Source organism: Ochotona curzoniae, unplaced genomic scaffold (genome assembly GCF_017591425.1).
Source record: "Ochotona curzoniae isolate NIBS_2020 unplaced genomic scaffold, NIBS_Ocur_1.0 scaffold_4506, whole genome shotgun sequence".
Classification (NCBI taxonomy): Eukaryota; Metazoa; Chordata; class Mammalia; order Lagomorpha; family Ochotonidae; genus Ochotona; species Ochotona curzoniae.
Window position 1 is genome coordinate 43,045,912 of NW_024467119.1, and position 20,931 is coordinate 43,066,842.

The window sequence follows — 20,931 nt, forward strand, 5'->3', positions numbered from 1 at the left end:
ATATCACAAACACAATAATTTTCTATCTTGGGCTTGGTGGATAGTTACCAATGGAAACATCAGAAGGCTCAAGATGTTTTCTTCTATCCGGATGTGCACTTCACAACCCCCGTTCCCAGGCCCGGACCAGTGCATACTACCCAGGCGAGAAATGAGCTGTGCCTTGCATTCCTCTTCGTTTCTGACATCAAAGAACTTCCTTCTCTCAATCTTGGATAAGTATTAGACATTTTAAATATTCTTTGCAAATATAGCATTTTATGTTTTGCAAAAGAGTACAACAACCTTATGTTAGGAATTATCTAATTTGATTTCTTGATCAAATTTCATATCTGGACATAAATGTAGAAATCCTTTCTTTATTCACTGAATTATCTAATTTACTAATATATTATTAGGTACTAGATGAGTGAGGCAGTTGAAAAAAAAACATGGGCTGTTTCTCCTCCAGTCACAGATTCTAACTTCCCTAGAGATTCAATTTCCTTTTATATTAAATGGAAATATTCAATGTAGTGGGTTGCTAAAGGTAATAAGACAATATGGTCTCTGACCTTCTCAATAAAAAAGGAGATGCAAAGATTACAACATAAGTAACAATGATACCAAATCTTTGATCCAGCAGGTTGGGTTGAGGTGTCTACTGAATTTCCCTACCTCAATAGCCTTAACATTGAATACAAATATACATTACAGATTAATGACAACTTTCTAGTTTAAACAAAATCGAAGATACTCAAATAATATATAAGATGCCTATTTTCCAGGTTTCTGAAATGGGAACACATTTTATAATTGATGGCATATTAGTTTATTATATTTTATCTTCATGGCATATATAATTTTGATATATCTTAGAGTCAATGAAGTATAGTAGTTAAATTCTAAAATCATATGGAAGAGGCTGAGTCTGTCCCTCGGGGAGTTTTAGTCTTCCTACACAGCAGTGCATTTTTTTAGCTGGGGCAGTTGCATCTGACCAAACAGTACATTCTGATTTCCTTCCATGTGTATGATGCAGCAAAGTTCCTAAGTTCTCACCCATGATTATGTAAGCAGAAGGAATTCATGCAACTCCTGGGTATGTGCTTTTGAAGGGTAGTGGTAAGCCTCCCTTTTTCTTTTCTCTTTCTTTCCTATTTCTGTCCCCGCTTTCTCTCCGAAGCCCTTCTTACATGTAGATGTGATGACGAGAGCTGAGTAGCCACTTTCATATTTGAGATGGGAGCCCTGTGGTATGGCTGGTAAAGTGATTAGAGAATGTAACGACAGAAACCACCCTGTTAGCCCTGGGCTGTTAGCCTGACTGAAGCCAGGGCACTTGGTTAAGCCCCTATTGTTGGTTTCTTGGCTATAGGAGCTCAATAGACAACCCACTTAACATGAATGGTTTCTGAATTTCACTTTTTTGGGACTAAACTACCACTTTTTCATGCAGTAGGTCAAACTATTCCCTCTGCACACACAGACACGCTGTAACAACAGTTAGATTTATTTATTAGGAATGCACTGTGAATAACTTCTTAATTTTCTCCATGGAAAGAGGCCTTCGACCCACATCAAGTCTGTATTTCTGAGCGATGCGAGGCTGGGACTGCTGCTCACTGCGATGCCGGGCAGCCTTTTCAGTGCAAGTGGGATTTCTTGATAACGCAAATCTGTCATGTCAGCTGAATTCCTCCGGCTTCATGGGGCTGTGTGGTAAAAATGCATGCTCTGATTTCACTGTTAAGAAAATTCTTTCGGCACTACATGTGCAGTCAAGTTTCTTGCCAGGATAGTTGACTATTTGAGTCATGAGATATAAAAATGATTTGTGACAATGCTTTGTGGAAATACAACAATCTGGATGTCTGGTCTGTCATGGCTGGCATGGCTAGGGAGGGCTGTGCTGCTGCGTGCTGCTGCCACTCTGTCCTCTGGCATGCTTGGGACGCCATTGCATGTTGTACACCAGGCTCTTCATATCTGAGGCGATGGCACGGTGAGCAGGCCTGTTGGCTTGATCTTATTAATGCCACCATCCAGAATACAGATCCGTGGGTATTTCATCTTCACAAGATGAGCTGCAAACTGGAAAGAAAAAGACCATATTTATAGAGGGTGTACACAGGAGCTGTGCAACTCTGATATTTCTAGATTATCACAGTCATACTATTCTAATATTACTCCTTCCATCACTGCTGGGTGAACAAGGCATGCCTTTCGTTTAATATACATTAAATCACTGTTATGTTGACAGACCAACTCCTTAATGCTACATGCCAAATTTTTTGTTTTCGTTCTCCTTTAAAGGTAATAGATACACATGATAAGGAATTCAAATTCAGTGTCAAAGGATATAGGATGAGAGTTCAACCCTTCTCAACTTGATTCCCAATCTCTCTCTCTCTGGAGTTCATTAATGTTTTATATAAATCCCTCCATGCTGAACGTTAAAACAAACTGACGTCTGTTTGATATAATTTGATAGTATGGTCAACTTATGAGTTACTTCAGTTACATGCACAGTATCCCAGGGAGGGTCCACGAGTAAGCTGTAGCATTTTTTGCAGCTATCACGATCAATATTTTGAGGCTCTCACCTTGGAATCCTCCTAGGTGCCTGACAGAGTCAGGCCTCCTGTAATCAGTCCCCACATGCACATCTCTCTGCGCTTGCCTCCACTTACCCAGGCTGGCACTTCCACGAGCGAGTAGGCCTGAATTCCTGTCTATCCTGATTTATAAAGCACCATCCTGCTTTACGACTCGGAGCTGTGTTCAAGTAGGTCACTCTGTTGGAGACATGCTCCATTCTCCCCAGTTTCTAAATCACTTTCTGTTCCTCAGCAGTCACCTTCCTTCTCCCTGCCCACACACCCCAAAATCTAACTTCTATTTTCCTACTGAGGCACTTCCTTCTCTAGGAGCCAAGTCCCCATTACAGTCCCTGCATCTTAGCCGCTAATATTTTTTGTGTGCATCTCTTTGCCCACATGGTAAATTACCAATGTAATAGACTCCTATACAAACTGTAAACTCCTCAAGGACAGTGCCTGGGAGGTAGCCTAGTGGCTAATGTCCTTGCCTTGCATGTACCAGGACCCCATGTGGGTGCTAATTCATGTCCTGGTTGTTCCACTTCTCATCCAGCTCCCTGCTTGTGGCCTGGGAAAGCAGTGGAGGACAGCCCCAAGCTTTGGGACCCTGCAGCCGTTTGGGAGACCCAGAAGAAGCTCCTGGCTCCTGGCTTTAGATTGGCTAAGTGCTGGCCATTGTAGTTCCTTAGGGAGTGAAGCAGCATATGGAAGAGCTTTCTTTCTGTGTCTCCTTGTCCCTTTACATCTGACTTACCAATAAAAGTAAGTAAATCTAAAGAAAAACCTCAAGGACAGTGATTCTGCATTATTATTATGCTAATGTATGGCTCATGGAAGAAGGGATGAATACATAAGGGGTCCACAAAAACTTCACAGAGAAAGCATATCGTGTAAGAAAAAAACTTAATGATTGTAATTCGATTTTCCCACAAACTTTTTGACTTTCATGTTTGCTGGATTAAACTAAACAATGATAAATGACTGTGTAACATGGAACACAAAGTAAATACACCTTTTTATTGGCTGTTCTACTTATATTCTTTCTCCTTTGAACTGTGTCATTCTTCCTTGGGTACTGGACTCCTCTAGTTCTTACCAATTACTATGTAAAAAACTTGATGACCAATCACGGAAAATGAAGAATTCCAGCTAACAGTCATTGCCTTTTTTTTTTTTAAGTTTAACCATGAACTTTAAAGGCAGCAGTGGAAATTTTAGGGCTGAAAGAATCAGCTGAGTGGCTTGAGAAGTTCAAGGTGTCACCCCTGGAGATCATGCTGTATTGATCTGGGGCTCAGGAAAGTGTATTCTTAATGAGCACCCATGGTTCTAAACAGGGAATCCATTCTGGAAAAAATAGCCTTAAGTTGAAAGGATAAAGGTTCTAGTTAGCAGGCCGATGCTACTGCACTGGCAAACTTCAACTCACAAGTGGTTTGCTATGCTGCTGCAACAGTATCTTCTGCATCATCCTTTGCAGCACCTTGAGATTCAAATGCCTGCTCCTGTAGCAGATCCTGTTTTCGGAGAGCTACCAGATGGAAATTCTGAGTACTGATTAATGCTGCCTAGGAAAGTGCCCCTGGTTTTCAAAGGTGTCAGGTGGACTAGGTGGGTTGGCTTTCATCTTCTTGCTGTGTACTCCTCTTGGAAGTCCAGTCCTCAAGAATGGAGGCACCACATTCATCTGGCCCGAGTCCTGTGTTGGCAGCACAGTCCATGGTACCCTATCATTACTGAGACTTCTTGGCTGCATCTGCTACAGGCAGTGTACAATTACCATGTAGGCTGGAATTCTAAGATAAACATAGCATTACTCAGAAGGCCTTGTGGATATGTGGTCGCAGCTTTCAGAACTTTCCAAACACTGTGGAAGTTAAAATGGGCAAAGAAGGACTTACTGTACAGTTGACTAATCTCTTTTAAATTATGCTGCAGTTCAAAATTTCTAACTGTTATTGTAAGGAGGGGCATAACAACGAGGCTGCTGCTGAGCTGGAAAACAGGAATGGTGACGAGACTAAGGGGGCAATTGGGAATCATGGGCTTGCTGCTATGTGGGAGGTCTAAAAGAAAGCAGACGTGGAATACAAGGAGATGGTGAATGCTTAGATGACTTTTTAAGAAGAAAAGCTATGTTTAAAAGCAATGTTGAGACTGTGAGTTCTGTTGCTCTGCTCCTGTTTCAGGCTCCAATTACGCCTGTGAACTGTGGGCCCGGAGCAGGGAAAGCACACTGGGTCCTTCCCACTCTCACCAGGGAACCAGCTCTCCTGCACGTGGGGGTTTATTTGGTGGATCACTGATCAGGCATTTCTCTGAGCACCTACTAAGTACAGCCACTGCTTTGGTTTTTTGAGTGTTTACAGTTCAGTGGATGGGGAGACAGTAATGTAAAACATGGCACGGGCATTACAAAAGCATAGGCTGATGGTGCTTGGCAGTTCACAGTTTCTAAACTGAGAAAGTGCTGGGGGAGCCTTTTAAAATTCTGTTTGCTAGTTCTGCTGTCCCCTCTCGTTCCATCTACTCCTTGTGAGTTATACCTCCTGCAAGGAATAAGAACCCAGAGGTGATGGGCAGAGCTGTACGCTGATCTCAGGGTAGTTTCTGCGGCTGTAGCATGAGAGCCGGGGAGCAGCAAAGGGCTGTGACGTGCTGCTGTGTTACGTCACTAGTAAAGCAAAGTCCATCACAGCTGGAGAAGGTGGAAGGACGTGGCAGGGGACTGGCCTTTGCTCTTTCTCTAATGGCAGCTCAGGGAGCAAACCAGGGAGGCCTGGGCTTTGGGGGAGAGCTGCCGTGTGTGGAATGGAGACTCCGCATGCAAATCACACATCTAGACTTAGTGCTGTCCTTGAGGGAAGGAGTGAGACCAGAATTATTCGTGGCCTTTCAGTACACCACAGTTCTCATGGCCCTCCCAGACCAGTAGCAAGGAGAACCTCTCAGAATAGAGCCTTGACATCAGCTGCATTAATTTTTAAAAAAAGATTTATTTGAAAGGAGGAGTAGGAGGCAGACCCTCTTCTGTTCACCACTCAGGTGGCTGTGACGACCACAGCTGAGCTAGGCTGAAACCAGGAGCCACGTCTTCAGTCTGCGACTGCCAAGCGTTGGCAGGGACTGCATTTGCTCTGCCCAGGAGCTCAGTAGGGAGCCAGGTCAGAAGCAGTGTTTTAACCAATGCCCCAAAGTAGGGTATGGGTGCTGCAAATGGCAGCTTACCATGTTGTGTCTCAGTATTTTAAATTTCTAAATTTTTAAAGCCTCCCAAAATAATCTAATATGTAGCCAGTATTGACATTGATTAGATAATGGCATTCACTCAAACTGCTATTCTTAGTGTGTACCTATGTGTACAGATAGCCGCTTTGCCTCAGGAGAGGTTACTGTCTTGGCAGGGCTGGAAACTGAAAGGAAGTCCTGCACGACCACTGACGCGTGAAGGGCAACAGCCCATGTGGACTTGGCAGAACCTGGCAACTGCTGGAACAGGTCTTGCGGACTTGCAGATGGCACTGCTCGTGGGCAGTACTCCCACAAGGAGAAGGCAGAGCCCTTGCATTTTTAGCATTCCTCTGGGTCTTCAGACCTGGTGTTGGTATTTATTTCAAGGAGTTGCATGGGTACTGCTCCGAATAAAGTGTCTGAGTGTGGCAGGCTCTTGGGGATACCGCTTCATCTTGTTTTCTCTCTTTATCTTACATCTTAGCTTGGAATAAAGAGTGGCTGGCATGTTTGCCCAGAGGAAGCCGAGCTCTGGTGTAGCAACAGAGTGAGTACAGGAGGGAATTTTTGAGCAGCCACAGTAGTGCAGGTTAACTAAGGCCAAGGCATTAAAAAGCTAAGGAAAGCTGGAGTTCAAGGGCAACAGAGACAGGGATCACGCCTTCTCTCGGTCATAGGTTGTTGGACGAGCTCACAGTAGCTGCAGGGAACCGAGAAAACGCTCACCTTTTCAACGGTTCAGGGAATGAGCACACAGGCGGACAGTAAAATGAGTCTGAAGTTCATGTTGGAGACAGAGTGGCAGGAACTGACCAAGAGCCTGGCAAGCTTCTATTTTATCTGTCCTCTCCTTTCCCCCCAAATAATGATGCACTTTGGGTACGGAAGTGCTCTTTTTGGTTAGATATGGTACTGAAATAAGGGAACTAGCATGGATCCCATCAGGAGAAGTGATGGTGCTCTCCGTCTTACGTTTGTGGAGTTGGAGCTAATCTCATGCATTCTCTCTACCCTCTGCAATGTTGGAAATGACACTGAGCATTTTCTGTGTCCAAGGCTAGGCTGACATGTCACACAAATTATACCAATTGGTCCGGTGTAGTAGCCTAGTAGCCACAGTCCTCACCTTGAATATGCCAGTTTCCCATATAGGCACCAGTTCTGATCCTTGTGGCCCTGCTTCCCATCCAGCTCCCTGCTTGTGGCCTGAGAAGGGAGTCGAGGACGGCCTAAAGCATTGGACTCTGCACCCATGTGGGAGTCCTAGAGGCGGCTCCTGGCTCCTGGTTTAGAATTAGCTTGGCTCCAGCTGTTGCAGCCACTTGGGGAGTGAATCAACAGATGGAAGATCTTCCTCTCCATCTCCCCTCTTTGTATATGACTTTCTAATAAAAAAATAATTAAATCTTAAATTATGCCACTGTTTCTAGTTTGGTCAATGAGGTCAGCGATGTATACTTAAGATAAAGAAGAGAATCTGGGTGATCTCCATCTGGAGTATAATGCAAACATGGATAAAAGTAACTAAAAACAGTCTTGTTCTGATTATTGAGATTTTTGGGATTATGAATACAAGTCTGAGTATCCCACCTCAGTGATCTCAATGGGAAACGTTAGAGCTGTGAAAAGGACTAGTAATAATTTATCTAATACTCCACTAATCCATCTTGATTATATAGCTAAATATAACTACATGTATTTTTCTCTAATTCTTACTCTGTTCAGCCCATAACTGTGTCTCAGATTTTTTGTTATCAAGATCTTTTATACTTTTATTTCAGTAATAGTGCTGCACAGGTATGAACTGGTTGTCACAGAGACAACATCTAATAACAATCAGGTAGCGGTTGCTTTATTTTCTGATTTCACTCACAGAAGTGAAACCAGAAGGAGGGCAGGGCCAAGGGGGTAGCTACAAGGTCATTGATCACTTTACAGTCCACAGGGGCACCTGTGGCAAGGAAGGGTCAAACGGGTCATTGTAGGGTATTAGGTTAGACATACTGAAGTCTTACTTCCTTTTGGCTGCCATGAGAGTTTGGGAAATTTACAAACACAAGAAGTGTACTTCTCACAGTCCTGGAGGCTGGCGTGTCCGAGTAAATGGCCAGAGCTGGGGAGGGCGTGTGTGCCATCACAATGTAACAGGACAAGCGAGTATGTACACGATAGATCTGGGGAGGGCCGGTGTGGCATCACAGCGCAGCAGAGGACAGGCGAGCGCACGTGCTGGGCCCGGGCTTAGCGCTGTGGACTCTGTGCACTCATCCTTTTATCCGCAGTCAGCTTCTGCAACAGCTAGCTCACCACTGGCCTCGCTGCACTTGTGAAGGTGGAGCTCTCGACAGAAGCAACTCTTGATGGTTTTGCTGCTTCATTCTATTAAAATAGTCCTTACATTTCAACATGAGTTTGGAGGGATCATTCAAATCCCAGCAACTGGAAAATCTGAACTATGCAATAAGGAAAAAAATGTATGTACGTTTACAAGAAAAGCCATTACATGGCTGAGGCTTTCTGATACATGTTTATTTCACAGGTATCTATTTTATTGGTGCCTAATACATTTAGAACCCATGCTACGGTATACCTCAATCTTGTCTAACAAGGATGATTATAGTGAACTTAAAAACTTATTTATGCACAGGGAATTGATTTCATGTGTTTCACAGAAAGTTTTAAGAACATAATAATTCTTTTTACTTTTCCTCCTGCACACCTCTCTCCTATTTCTTTATCTTCTCTATTCTTGATGACATACAAGCTCAGTTGTCCACTCAGGAATTGAACAAGCAGTAAGTAGACCACTGCTCCTTCTGAGTACAGACAAGGGGTGGGAACAACCAAATTTCAACATGTCCATTTCATTCACACACATTACTTTTTCTGTACTCTGTGTATTCGTTACCACAAATCAGAACATGATATTTGTCTTTTTTAAATGGGCTCATTTCACCAGCATAGTGGCCTCCAACTCTATTCATTTTGTTTTGAAAGATAATTTTTTTTCATGACTGACTAGTATTCTGTTATATTATAAATATCTTTCAACCAAGTTGTTTCTATATATTCTTTTGGAAGCAAGACATTGAAGTGGAGAAATCATGAGAACCATTGGGGTGCTAATAAAGCTGTGTTCTTAACTTGGGTGTTATGAGTGCGGTAACAAAATACTCATGATCTGGACTCTTAAGTACGTTTTTTGGTATGTAAATTGTATCTTAAAATATTTTGGAAAAAACAGCATGCAAGGAACGATAATGTCATAATAAAATCAATGTTCCAATTTCCAATTAGCTCGTGTTACATCAATGTCCTCTTCTCTCTCGACCCCATCCGATCACAGGTATTCACGCTCACTGGTCAAAGCCCACATCCTGTGAAAGATGGGTGTCACAATTTTGAGTCTCGTTTCATGTACAGGCTTGTTCTATCCCTGTCCTTTCTTGCAAGAAGCCTATTTTCTAAAATTCTCTCCAATCAGATCTTTGTCTCTATCCTTATACTAGAATAGTTTTATTAACCTTTGCTTTGCCACTTGATCAATTCCAGCGTCTAAGAGTCTGAGTCTCCTTTAAGCAACTGGCATCATCCGGCACATTTTCCTCCTTTCAAAACCCCCCTGCTCTAGACGGCTGCCTCCGCTGCCTGCGGGCCTCCTGCAGCAGCTGCACGTGTTACCCACTGTGTGGGGTTTCGTGCGTGCTCACCCCTGCCTGTTGCCTTAGTCCTGGGAACTTTTTTTTTAAGCTGTATTCATTTCCATAGTGATTTCATTTGGTCCCTTGCTTTAAGTCTCCTCAGTGCCCTGATGACCCTAAATTTATGGCTTTAACCTCTCTCCTGAACTCTAAGCTCATCAATCTGCTTCCTCACCATCTTTTAGGCACTTGGATCCGAATGGATTTCTCAAACTTCACAGCTTCAAACAGACATGTGATTCCCACTCTATGTGTAGCTCAACCTCTTGATCTTCCTTGTCACCAGAAAATGACAACTCCGTTTTTCTGGTTATGCTTGGGCAAATTTCTTTTTTTCTATCAACATTATCATTCAGCTTCTAACCTCCAAAACATAATTGTGACCACATCTCATCACTTGTAATACCATTGTTAACCTGAGTGACCATTATTTCTTGTCTGCATTATTGTTAAACCTTCCAGAAGGCCTCCGCTGCTTCCATCCTTGGCCTGTTCCTCACATAAAGAGTAAACCTTTTAACAGTATAAATCAGGGGCCCGGCGGCATGGCCTAGCGGCTAAAGTCCTTGCCTTGAACATGCCGGGATCCCATATGGGTGCCCGTTCTAATCCTGGCAGCTCCACTTCCCATCCAGCTCCCTGCTTGTGGCCTGGGAAAGCAGTCGAGGATGGCCCAAAGCCTTGGGGACCCTGCACCCGTGTGGGAGACCCGAAAGAAGTTTCTGGATCCTGGCTTTGGATCAGCATAGCATCGGCCCATTGCGCTCACTTGGGGAGTGAATCATCGGACAGAAGATCTTCCTCTCTGTCTCTCCTCCTATCTGTATATCTGACTTTGCAATAAATAAATAAATCTTAAAAAAAAACAGTATAAATCAGATTATTTTCTCTTCTCAGAAGCACTTTAACGGTCTCTTGTTTTATGCAAAATCTGAGGTCTTTAGTGTGTTCTAGAAACATCTGCAGATCGTTCCCTCACGTACATTTTCAGCCTTTTTAATTTTATATGGCAACCAGACATTAATTTAAAACAAAAATCAGATTATATAAAATCTTTTGTTCACATCTTCCAAAACAGTGCTTTGCTAAGGAGCCACCAAAACTTTCCTCCTTCTACCTTATTTTTATTTCAACATTTACAACTGCTTGACATAGGCAGATATGTGTTTATTCCCTGACCACCTTCATGAAAGTAGACTTTATTTTCCCTATTACTATTACATCAAATGCATAAAACAGTGCCCAATAATACTTGCTCCAATATCTGCTGATTATCATATCTGTTCTCTCAACAAATAATTTTTGAGCATCTACTGTATGTCAGCCATTAGGCTAGGTGCTCATTAGGAGAGATGACAGAGATTATTACCAGTGGAGAAGACAGAAAGAACTTAGGGCAAATTATAAGAACACTCATTTAATTCTATGAGTTATTTTCCTGTAACAGGAATAAGAGTTGAAAAAGGCAAGACAATTTACATCTTTTAATGCGTACCTATAATAAAATTCACTCAAAAACCTGTGATGATGAAACATGCAAAAATAGAAATGAGCACTTGTGCGGTGCCACGGCAGGCTAATCCTCTCCCTGTGGTACCAGCATCCCATATGAGTGCTGGTTTGTGTCCTGGCTGCTCCACTTCTGATCTAGCTCCCTGTTTATGGCCTGGGAAAGCAGTGGAGAAGGGCCCAAAGCCTTGGGCTCCTGCACCCATGTGGGAGACCTGGAAGAAGCTCCTGGCTCCCAACTTCCAAACTGGCACAGCTTTGGCCATTGAGGCCAACTGGGGAGTAACCCAGCAGATGGAAGATCTCTTTATCTCCCCCTCTCGTTGTATTTCTGACTTTCCAAGTTAGAAAAACAAATTTTTAAAATAGAAACAACAAATTTTCTTACTGTAGAAGTTTACAGTGGAAGGTCCAGTATTGTGGCACGGTGAATTCTGATGGCAGCACACCATATTAGCAGTGGATTTTTATAGTTTCTTGAACAAATAAAACATATATCCTAATTTTTTCACCTTTTAAGTGAGTAATATATATTTTATTAGCGAATTTACAGGGCCATTAGGATGACTACATTAGCTATATTAACATAGTGCATGATTTATAGTATTTTCCCATCATACTCCTCTAATTTCTCCTTTATTGAAAAAGTCATTTACAGCTGTCTCACTTCAGACTTTAAAACAGGCACGGCCTTAAACGGAAGAGATAATGCAGTGCTTTGCAGTGTTTATAGCGAGCTGTGTATGATGTAGTGATTTCTGTCAATGACTTAATTCCACTGGTTCATGTATCATCTTGGTAATCAGGAGAAAGCTATGCAACTTTTTATCTTTAAAAGACAAGTATATATATCACTGTGGACATAATTTCAGCGAGTTCAATGGGTTCACCTTACAAAATTTCTGATGAGTGCTAGGTTAAGCTTCCCTTTATACTAATCCGTTTCACTTTAAAATTTATGATCGCCACTCCGCATTCATGAAGAGGGCATCTGGATTTTCTGTACTGATTTATATATTAGTGTTTAACAATGGTTTAGACTTTCAAACAAGTCCTTCCAGGAATGACAGTGTTTGAAAAGCTAACTATGGTAAAAATAGTTGCCTGAAAAGAATTCTTACTCCTGGGCCGTGTGCGGTAGCCTGGCGGCTGGAGTGCTTGCCTTGTACATGCCAGGATCCCATGTGGGAGCTGGTTCGTGTCTCGGCGGCCCGGTTGCCATTTGGCTCCCTGTCTGTGGCCTGGAAGGGCAGTTAAGCACGGCCCAAAACCTGGGGCCCTGCACCCACATGGGAGACCTGGGGGAGGCTCTGGGCTCCTGGATTGGCTTAGCTCCAGCTGTTGTGGCCACTTGGGGAGTGAATCAGTGGACAGAGGATCTTCCTCTCAGTCTCTCCTCTCTGTGTGTCTGAATTTCCAATAAAAATAAATAAAACTTAAAAAAAAAACAATTCTTACTCCTAATGTATACCAGCTCATGTTAGAGGACAAGCCTCTTCTGATAAAAAAAACTCCACCCTGTAATGCCATATGAAGTTTGATGGTACAATTTGTGTGTATGTGAGAGAGAGAGAAAGAGAGAGAGAGATTCTTGGGAGCAGAATTTTCAACAAGTATCATTTATTAACTTCTGCTTACACTGGACAACTGGAAAAGTATACCTATGCTGTGTTGAAGTCTCTGGTCATATTACACAAAGTATAGCATGGTCTGAAAAGAATGTATACAATAAAAACCCAGAATCAAAGCCCGCCTAGGACTGTGATAGATCACAGCCAAGTTCCAAACTCTGTAGGTCAAGCACGAGGGCAACTTAGTTTCTCACTGAGCCACAAACATTCCTGTGGTAATGAATAATTAAATGGTGGGCTGTGGAGGGCAGGGTGGGTATGAGAACAACACATACTTGCCAAGATAACATTCAGCCAATACTGGCCATGAATTTAAGTGCCAGGGATCAATCCTAAGAGGCAGATGATGACTTGCTTTTTCCTGGAAACTGGAAACAAACTCCCAGTCTCTATTAAAACTGCTTATATTGTAACTTTCATATTTTCAGTAAATTCGTTTAAAAAAAAAGACAAGTTTAGGATTATGTGCTTTAAGATCTGTTTACCACACACCATTTATGAAAAGCTGTGAGAGCAGTGACTATGGGATGGTTCTTAGTTTATGGGCCTTTCATAGTAGATTCTGTTTCATCACTTATCAAATTAGAGCACTGGAGGAAAGGGTTTTCCCACTTATTTTAAATCTTTATACCATTTCCAGTGTGTTCAATTTGCTTTTATATTTGAAATATTTATTACCTTATGTACAGATTAGAACATTTGCTGACAAGCAAGGCAAGGAAAAAGGAAGAAAATTTAACCATAGCCAGTGTATATAGTTATACTACGAGTAAGCAAGAATTCTGTGCAGACTTGTAACTGGTAATGGAGATTCACTTCCCATTTTTAATCTAAATGCTAAAGTACAACTATGAAGTGGCCTAATAAAATTTCCTGACAGTTGAACGGTTCTATTCCAAGTGGTTTAAAAGAATCACGTTAATCTGAAGAACTGCAGAGACAGTATCTAAGTTAGAGAAATTTATTATAAGGAAAACACATATGCTGAGTTGACTTTAAGTGTTTCTAAGTGTAACTGTGACTCTTCAAAAAACCCTATGTGTTTATCTGTTCATTTACGTATTTGGTAGAGTGTGAAAGAGGTCACTGCAGTCAGTGGCTTCACTGGTCAGACACCTGTAACGGCAGGGACAGGGGCTGGGCTGCAGCCAGGGTTGGGTGTTTGCAATGTGATCCAAGTCTCCCACATGGCAAACTCTTTCTTTCTTTTTTTTTTTTTTTTGGTATCTTATTATTTTCCATGATACAGTTTTGTCAATTTAGGGATTTCCCTCCCTATACATTTTTTTTTATTAATTGTATTATGTGACACAGTTTCATAGGCTCTGGGATTCCCCCAACCCCACTCCAACCCCTCCCACCATGGTGGATTCCTCCACCTTGTTAAAGAATCTCAACAAACTCACTTTCTTGAGCCATTACCGCTGCTGCTGAGGAGCTGCTTTGGAGAAAAGTGAAATGAGAACCCAGAACCAGGTACTGAATCCATGGACTGCTGTGGGGTGTAGGCATTTTAAGTGGTGGCTAACCTTCCACTACCATTTTGCTCTGAGTGTATATATTTAGTAGCATAATTTCAGATATCTGAAATCAAATCTAGAGGAAGGGTTTGAGCAAACTAAGAACAGGGCCAGAGAGAGGAGAATGTCATGGCCTGAATGTTTATTTCTGAATCAAAATGAGCATGCTGAAATGCTAATCTCCAAAGTGACAGTATTAGGAGGTAGGCATTAAGGATGTGATGAGGTGATGGGATAGGACCCTTTGAGACCCTCTGAGAACAGCTAGCCTTCCACAAATCAAAAGGCCTTTACTAGACACCAGATCTGCAGGAGTCTTGGACTTCTCAGCATCTGCGAGAAATAAATTACCATGGTCTTAAACCACTCAGCTATCGTATTTTGTTCTCATAGCCTGAGCAGATTAGAACTAGGACAAAAGTATGGCAAAAGGTAAAAGCTACCATTGATCACTGTGCTATTGCACAACTTGGTCTGGCATGGTTAAGGGACCCAGAAGGTAAAGGGGAGGGAAGAGTTGGGGCAAAGTTTCATATTGCCACAGCACAAATGAACTTCAAGGCTAATATCTGAAGGAGCACAAGCTTGGTGACTAGAGAGGTGTAAATGAGCCCAGCTGCGCTATTAGCTTTTAAAAGAGTTACAGTGGCATATGGTGTTTACTATGGATCTGGTAATTTTCAGTTAAAAACAGCTGTTGAATACTAAACTTAAACATTATATGCCACATGTAGAAAGCATCAACCACCCACACTGCTTGTTCAGAATATCCACCAAATTGTCTCTGTCCTGGCTTTGGAATAAAATACCATTTAGAAAATATATGCATACTAAATATGTGTGCATATTTTCCACATACACATATAAATATAACTTTAACAACACGTGGTAATTGGAAATTGTGTTCAGATGAATGTTTTTCTTCATGACAAGGGCAAAATAACATTTTAGGGCAAAAAGAACCATCTCTAAAATTTCCAACAGATTGTCAATACTAACTGAAAAATAGATTCCTTCAATGTCTTACCCAGATAGCCACCCCCCTTTTTTCTTTTGGTGTGATACACTGTCAAAGATGGAATCTTATTAGAATTACAACCGCCAAATATGTTCCATAATTACAAGTAGTAATTATTTCTTAAGTCTTGTGAGTATGAGAGACTAACATAGCAGTTGATGTTTATAATTTTCCTCAAGATTTACTAAAAGTTAGAAAAATATAAATTGGAGCCTTCCTGCTGTGTTGGTGCAAGTTGTTGGTCAGTTTTGCCATCAGTATATCTCTGTAGTTGCATTTCGCGGTCATATTTTACCACAAAGGAAGAAAGTAATTGAATAACACATTAAGCAAGCTATTAGACTGCTACCGTTCTTGCCAAATGCCATACTTCACTTTCAGAAAAGATGCATTACCTGGGGAGTTTCTTCAAGCTTAGATATGAGTCCTTCGGTTCAGGTTGAAAGTGGGACAATGTGGATAATGGTTGCTATGTTCACTTCATATATTTTCATGCAGATAACATTTATTATTAATCAAAATGTTTAGAGCAATCTGTTCAACAATACAAAAATGTTCTGTAACGTCTTTGTTCACTTTATAAGTGATGCATATGGTATGCTATTTCTATCTCTGCCTAACAAATAATTTTTGCCTAACTCCAAAATTTACTTATCCTTGGTTTCTGGGATTAGACATTGTTTTATGAGGATTTCTGTTCATACAGTGTGCTGTTCTCTCTGTGCTTAGGGATTCTATTTCTAGTTCAGCAATCAAAGAGGACTTTTTTTTCCTTCAAGATAACCTGTGCACTAAGATGAGAGGAAATCTTGCCAGATATTTTATTTTAAATGTGATGTAATTAAGACTTGACTTCACTTTTTGCTTGTTTATACAGAGGTCCTCTGACTCTCACACATCTTCTAATAGATGTAGTCTGTATTTGGTTTATCCCATTGAACTTGGCCATAGAGCAGCAAGGGTTATCACAAAATAAAATTTTCCCTTGGTGCAGTAGCACAGTCTTTGGAGTCTTAGGAGTCCACTTCATTAACCTGAGATTATCTGACTTCCTTTAAAGCGAACATAGCAGTGTCGACTGCCTATCTGAATATGCTTAGTTACACAACAGCTTAGAGCTTTATTTAACTGTTAGGATGAGAGAATTATGGAATGACAACTCAGATCTAGAGCAATTTAATTCTGGTCCAGGGAAACCTTACAATGAGACTCTGATTAAACCAAGATCTTTGTATTCTTCTTTGCTCTATTCTGGGACAAGTAGTATTTTATGTTGCTAATAAAAGGTTAAAAAAAGTTTTTCATGTAATCAGTGTAGAAGCGACTTTAGTGAAGTGGTAATTGTAAAGCAACCACCTCATAACAATAATTAAAAAATAATAAAAAATGGCCAATGACTTACTAAATGTTTCATTTTCAAATTATGTGAATAAGTTGTACTTCTCAGATTTGTTCCATGTCTTATAAGCTTAGATAACATGGAGGAGGTACTTGAAAAAATACATGGAAAACGGATTTAACAGAAAACATACTTTCCCATGAAGTGTTTCAAGACTAACCAAATAAATAGTTAATAAATGTGGTAATCTCTTCATGTTTCACACATGATCACAAATGGCATTCTTGTTCTAATTTGTATGCCAAATGGGTGATTTTTAATGACATATAGAGGAGAAGTGGTTCATTTATGTCTTCTTGGAGATTTTAATGACATTCCCACTTTTTAGTGTACTGTATCCTATTTCATTCAATAACTTCATTTGTGGAATTTTCAGACTAGTCATTTTGCCAGGTGTTAGCAGATGGTATAAAGAAAGAAAAGCTACAATCAATGCCTGCTGTTGTACAAACAAAAAATTCCCAGGTCCAAATGTGGATCTAACATGAAATTGCACATCTGTACTGATAACTGGTAACTGTATGACTAGGATTGGCACTCCTGCTTCCTTTTCCAAACCAGTCAACTATGCTTTTCTTAATCGTTTCAAAATAACTCTGCCAGTAGCAGTGCACTGATTTCATTTTCAAAGGAAAATCTGCTACCTGCTTGAAAATAGTTCTTTCTCTCTCTCTCTCTCTCTTTTTTTTTTTCAAACAAAATTTGAAGTAAAAGAGACCCCATAAAAACAATTTTCTTCAACCACTGTCTGACCAAAAATTGTAAGGGTCATTCTAGTGGACGTTAGGCGAAGAGCCTGAACACATCAAACCCTAAAACCTTTCTTCCCTTAATAATTGAGGTAGTATATATAAGACCTGTTAACTGTTTTCAGATAGATAAATCATTGGCAATAACTGCACTCAGAATTTGTATAACCATCCCCACTCATTATTTCCCCATTCTCCGTATCATTCTGAACAGATACTCTGACCCACTGAGCATTAGCTTCTATTCCCTCCTCCTCAAAGGTCCTGATAACCACTAATTTACTTGTTTCTGAATTTATCTACTGAAGCTATTTCTAATCTACTAAAGATATTTCTACCTTATTTATCATTTTTAGGTTTGCTTTTTCTTACTAATGTTTATAAGCTATATTCATCTGCTGACAGACACAGGGCTGTTTTATCTATTGGCTTCTACCAATATTACTGCTATACCTAGTCCTTATTTTCAATTGTTTTTGCTGTATACCTGGGAGTTCAATTGCTGTGTAATTCTATGTTTAATTTTTAAATTAAATATTCATCCTTTTATTTGAAAAACAAAAGAGAGGGAGAGAGACCTTCTATTCAGTGATTTGACCTCAAATAGCCACAATAGACAAGGCTGGGCCAGGCCAAAGCTGGGAGCCTAGAACTCCATCCAGTTCTTCCACATGGAGGAGGGGCCCAAAGAATTGGGGAACGATTTACTGCCTTCTTATAGCACTAGCAGGGAGCTGGAATATAAGGGGAGCAGCTGGGACTCAAACTAGTGCTCATATGGGATGCTGGTGTAACAAGTGGCGTCTTAACCCACTGCTGGATTCTACTAAAAAAGAAAAAAAGAATTATTTGTAAGGCAGAGTTAGAAGATACTGATTCTCATTATTGTTCTGTCTCTATCTGCGGGTTTACTCCTTGACTGGTTACAATGGCCAGGACTGGGCCAGGCCGAAGCTGGAAACCAGGAACCACATCTGGGTTTCCTTACTATGAGTGGCAGAGGCCAAGCACTTTGCCTTCACAAGCACATTGGCAGGGAGCTGGATCAGAAGTGGAGCAGCTGGGCTGCCAGCTGGAAGTGATATAGGAAGGCTGCATTATAGCCAGAGGCTTCTACATGCCAGCGCCTCTTTCTAAAGGAACTGTTTAAGATGTTTTCTACAGAAGATATATCATCTTATGTCCACATCAGCAATTTCCAATTTCTTATCTTTGCCAGTACTTGAGTATGGAGTGGTATTTCGCTGTGGTTTTGATTTGCATTTCCTCAACGACTAAGAATATTGAGTATCTGTTCATGCACTACTGGCCATTTGTAAATCTTCAGAAGATGTCTGCTTACATCTGTTTTATTTTTTTAATTAGATTTATTTTATTGCAAAGTCAGAGAGGAGGAGACAGAGAGGAAGATCTTCTGTCTGATTCAACCCCCTAGTGGCCGCAATGGCCAGAGCTGAGCTGATCTGAAGCCAGGAGCCTCTTCAGGGTCTCCCATGTGGATGCAGGGACCCAAAACTTTAGGTCATCCCATACTGCTTTCCCAGGCCACAGGCAGGGAACTGGATGGGAAGCAGGGCTGCTGGATTTTTTTTTTTTTCAAATTTATTTATTTTTATTTGAAAGATGGATACACAGAGAGGAGAATCTTCCATCCGATGATTCACTCCCCAAGTGACTGCAATGGCTGGTGCTATGCCAACCCGAAGCCAGGAGCCAGGAACTTCCTCCAGGTCTCCCACACATGTGCAGGGTCCCAAGGCTTTGGGGCCGTCCTCAACTGCTTTCCCAGGCCACAAGCAGGGAGCTGGATGGGAAGTGGAGCTGTTGGGATTAGAACCGGTGCCCATATGGGATCCCAGTGCGTTCAAGGCAAGGACTTTAGCCGCTAGGCCACGCCGCTGGGTCCAAGGTTGCTGGATTTTAACTGGCACCCATATGGTATCCCTGAACATGTTAGGTGAGGACTTCAGCCACTAGGCTACTGAGCTGGCCCTGTGTTGTTCATTTTTCAAGTCTGTTAGCTTTCTGTTGAATGATAAGTAACTAGATACAGAACTTATTTTTGTGTATGTGTATTTTGATGCTAAATCTGTTAAGACATTGTACATATTTCTTCTTCTGGGTTTTAGTATCTTGGCAGTATCTTTTGTGAAACAAATCTTACTTGTTAGTGAGGGTACCCTGTTTATTGTTAGACATGCTTTTGGTGGCATAATAAATCATTGTCAGATTTAATGCCACTAAAATTTATATCCATATTCTATGAATTGTTTAGTTGTAGCTCTTAAATTTGGGTCTTCACTTTGAGTTAGTTTCTATATACTGTGACATTAAGATCCCAACTTAACTCTTTTACATGTAGATATTCATTTGTACTAGAATAATTTTTGAAGATTTTTCCCCAATTGAATCCATTTTCTATAGAATTTCAGATTTCAAGGATCTAGAGACGAAGTGGAACATGGGGCCCAGTGCGGTAGCCTAGTGGCTAAGGTCCTCACCTTGCACATGCACCGTGATCCCACATGGGTGCCAGTTCTAATTCCTATGCCCCCACTTCCCATCCAGCTCCCTGCTTGTGGCCGGGAAAAGCAGTTGAGGACGGTCCAAAGCCTTGGGACCCTGCACCCATGTGGGAGACCCGGAAGGGCTCCAGGCTCCTGTCTTCGGATCGGTGCAGCACTATCCATTGTGATCACTTGAGGAGTGAATCATTAGACAGAAGTTCCTCCTCTCTTTCGCTAATCTGCCTTTCTATTAAAATAAATAAATCTTTTTAAAAAAAGTTGAGGTTTCTTCATGGGCTCTCAGCGCCTTTGCTCTATGTGGCTAGCATTCGGCCTGGCCCACAGTTTTGATTACTGAAGTTCTGCAGTTGGGAGTCTTGAGTTCTCTTTCAAAGATTGTTTTGACTATTTTTTCATGACATTTTTTCTCTCTCTCCAAAAAACTCTGGGATTCTGATAGGGGCTGCATTGAATCTGTACACTGCTTTCTGTAGTAACGTCTCTCCAACAGTTAGTTCTTACAAACCATGAACATCTATGCCTTTCTATCATTCAGATACTCATTTACTCTCAACAAATATTTTATACTTTTGGTTACTAAGTATTTTTCTTCAGTAGATGAAATTCTCATTTCCCTTCTAGGACTTTCCTTTGTTTGCATATGGATGAGAGAGACCCGATTTTTCTGGTGCTGAGTGTACTCCGAACATTGTTGAATTCATGTACTTGCTCTAACTGTCTGTGTGTATTGGTGTTTGTGCGTGCACACCGATTTCGAATGCTTTCTAAACAAAAGATCCTATCATATGCAAATAGGGTTAACTTTATTATCTCCACTTTGTATTAGGTTGCAAAGTGTCTAAAATTTGTCATTTCTAGAATGTAAGAAAACGGCCTTATTTTGAAATCTGGTAGGTCTGCATGTTGAGATCATTTAGAGTGGTAGGCCCCTGGGTCTGAATGATTTCTTTGTAAGATGAGAAGACACACACATCTGGAGAAGACTGTAAGCTCAAGCGCAGAGACTGACGTATAAAAGCTGAGAGCATGGCTTTTTGGCTACTGTCAGAAACAGAACAGCAAG

The 20,931-nt window shown here is 41.2% G+C and overlaps 1 protein-coding gene across 4 annotated transcripts in view; it reads right to left on the reverse strand.

The window, feature by feature from the left end:
- Nucleotides 1–591: 591 nt before the first annotated feature.
- Nucleotides 592–20,931, reverse strand: part of TBCK (TBC1 domain containing kinase) — a 173,593-nt gene continuing 153,253 nt past the window's right edge. For 3 of the 4 annotated variants that reach the window (XM_040967202.1, XM_040967201.1, XM_040967205.1), the window contains one exon: nucleotides 593–2,073. In XM_040967202.1, the coding sequence (XP_040823136.1) occupies nucleotides 1,963–2,073 (111 nt within the window). In that variant the 3' untranslated portion in view covers nucleotides 593–1,962. Of the gene's footprint in view, nucleotides 2,074–20,931 lie in introns of all 4 variants that reach the window. The other variant, XM_040967204.1, reaches the window with a different exon arrangement.